This window comes from Sphaeroforma arctica (assembly GCF_001186125.1).
Source record: "Sphaeroforma arctica JP610 unplaced genomic scaffold supercont1.390, whole genome shotgun sequence".
Taxonomy (NCBI): Eukaryota; class Ichthyosporea; order Ichthyophonida; genus Sphaeroforma; species Sphaeroforma arctica.
In genome coordinates, this window is record NW_014040168.1 from 39,338 (window position 1) to 42,539 (window position 3,202).

Genomic DNA, 3,202 nt, shown 5'->3' on the forward strand with positions numbered 1-3,202 from the left:
TTATTTATTGTACATCTATTATATATATATATATATATATATACATATTGACACGAGAAATTTTCCAGTATAATTTTGAGATATTCGAGCAGAACAATGATAGGCTGCAAATTTGTACATTTTATTTTCCCGTAGGTGCATATGGATGATTATAGGTATCACACACGAATGAATATAAGTTTTACACATGAACGTGTATAGGTTTTTACTTGAATGATTATAGGAGTTACTCATTAATGAGTAAGTAATTACACATGAATGATTGTAGTAATTACACATGAATGACTATATAGTAATTGCACTTGAATCTGTAGCAATTACACATGAATGATTATAGTATTTGCACATGAATGATTAAAGTAATTACACATGAATGATTATAGCAACTACACATGAATGGTTATAGTAATTGCACATGAATGACTATAGTACTTGCGCATGAATAATCATAGTAGTTACACATGAATGATTATATAGTAATTGCACGTGAATCTATAGCAACTACACTTATGAATGATTATTGTAGTTACTCGTGAATAATTATAGTAACTGATTATATAGTAATTGCACTTGAATCTATAGCAATTACACATGAAACGATTATATTAATTACATATGAATGGTTATAGTCAACACGCATGAATGATTATAGTAGTTACACACATAAATTGTTATGATAATTACACATGAATGATTATATAGGAACTACACAAGAATGATTATCTAGTAATTTAGTGTACATTTATGATTATAGGCATTACATATAAATGACTATTCCACATGCATGAATAAAGATGTAATGCACACGAATAATTACAAGTATTACACATGAATGATTACATTTAAATGATTAGGGGAAATTCCATCATTCCTTGGCATTTAACAGGAGATTGAATCCCTATTTGCATGTTTTCTTGCTTTTTTTGTGTGTAGGCTTCTCATTGCACATTCATATCTATTTTTGAATATGTGAACGTATATTACATAGCCCATTTGATGCAATTTTGAATATGTGAACGTTTATTTCATGCACATTTATTGCTATTCTGAATATGTGAAAATATTTCATTGCACATTTATTGCTATTTTTGTAGTTGTGAAGGTGTTTCAATCGTCTTCGTGTGTTTCTGGGACTGGTGGTGGTGTGTCGGGAGTTACCTTCCTGGGCGCATTGTTTGCGGTAGCTGTGAGATAGCCCATAGTTCCCGCGCCACCCGTTAAATATCCCTACAAAGAGAACAAAGTGGCACGCCTTGAGTGAATATGTAGGCTTGTGAACCCTCTACTCCGTTCAGCTATATATACATATTCTAAACATACCTCAGTGTATGTTAGAATGTATATAAATACATACAGCATAGTATGTCCATCCGTTTGAATGACAATTGGAGCATTTGTAAAGCTTACGGAGTGACTGACTCCTGTCGATAGTATGTAGCACTATCTAGTGAGTGATTCATGCGTTCTGGCTATCAGCAATCACACAAAACCAAACACCAGACAAACACAGCAACAGGTAGCACCAACTCGCTGCACATACATTCAACATATACAGGAAAATATAAAATATAAAGCATGCTATGAAGGAAAAAGGATTAAATGAAGACATGGCGTGCTATAAGTTAATACGAAGTAGTACATACAGCAGTAGGTGTGTTGCTGATGAAAAGATCGTGGCGCTGATCCTTGTATTTGGCCCATACGGGATGCCCATCGAGTTCAGAGGTGATGTGCTCTCCGTGTGTATCTGAGGAAGGGTAGTTTCGAATATATTTAAGGGCAAATAATTAGATAATGATGGCAAACTTACCGTGTCTCAGCACTTTAACGAGCAATGAGGAATATTCTGAATGCGCAATGAGCAAGTTGTATAATAGTTGTGTTCGATCAAAGAATAATGACACACACATTGAAGTCTGCTTTTAAAGCATTTACTCCGAGTAAAATTGCCCAACAGTTCCGATAAATGCAAAAATCAGTATGAATGTGGCAACAAAGGCAACAAACGATGCACAGAAACAATTTAAGCACAGACGAGTTGAGACACCCTGTAGAGTAAAAGGTGAGTATGCGCAGTCGGGCATACTTGGCGCGTAATTGGAGAATATAGGAGACAAGGGGAAATACTATCACAACACTCATGACAGTGTACTCAGATAAACGTTCATATCGATATAATACTTGAGCAAGGGGTAATACAGAGGTTCAGAACCAGTCAATCGTACGATGTGCGACATCATTGCCTTCGACCAGGAACATATATGTGCGGTGCAATCTCCACATACATTGTAGTACGTGTGCAAAATAGAGATGCGTCTAACATATACAGCCATAAGGTACGTAGAGATTGAAGCAAGATATGTTGCAGGGGTGCACGGCTAGTCAATTAAACAGTGTGCGACCACCATAGGATACACTAATATCTGCATATATATATGCACTCCACACACCACATCAATAGTTGTAAAGGTACAATATAGAGAACACAAATACGTCACAGCTACGCGCTATTGTATATAAACGAAAACGTACCGTACACAAGCATCATTTCATGAGAAAAAGTATCATGTATAGCAATGATTGAACCAAAAAGGTATCATCCATACGCATAAATTCATAAGGAAAAGTGACATGCATGGGCATGATTGAATAAAAAAACTTACTATCTATAAGCATGGTTTTGATAGCTTGCACAAGCAATGCCTTGTCTGATGAGCCGATTGTGGGCAGAGTGAGCAAATCGAGTAGTACGGCCAGTAGCTTCTCCTTGACCACTTGTGCGATGATTACTCCTGCAAGGGATAAACAATATGTAGATAGAATTCGTCAGGTTAAAATGTAATATGGCAAGATTGGCCTCGACATTCCATGAGGATAATGCATTGTGCGGTGTTCCGTCAGGCGGATATATGCTTACCGATAAGGTGTTACCATGGATAGTTTGGACAAAGGGAACTAAAAGCGAATCGATAAAGTGCTGCCATAGAAAATTTAAATCAAGAGGCAAATACAAAAAGAGAATGCATTGTGCGGGTATTCCGTCAGGAGGATTATGCTTACCGATACGGTGTTACAGTGGATAGTTTAGACAAAGGAGACTATATTCGAACCGATAAAGTGTTGCCATAGAAATTTCAAATCAAAAGAATATCACAAAACTTAAAGACGAAATATATATATATATATATATATATAAGAATAA

At 35.9% G+C, this 3,202-nt stretch overlaps 1 protein-coding gene across 1 annotated transcript in view; it reads right to left on the bottom strand.

The window, feature by feature from the left end:
* Positions 1 to 1,107: 1,107 nt before the first annotated feature.
* SARC_05839 (hypothetical protein) overlaps positions 1,108 to 3,202 on the bottom strand; it is a gene marked incomplete at both ends in the record, with an annotated part of 32,259 nt that continues 30,164 nt past the window's right edge. The window contains 3 exons of the mRNA XM_014300293.1: positions 1,108 to 1,227; positions 1,644 to 1,747; positions 2,664 to 2,792. Of these exons, the coding sequence (XP_014155768.1) occupies positions 1,108 to 1,227; positions 1,644 to 1,747; positions 2,664 to 2,792 (353 nt within the window). The remainder of the gene's footprint in view (positions 1,228 to 1,643; positions 1,748 to 2,663; positions 2,793 to 3,202) is intronic.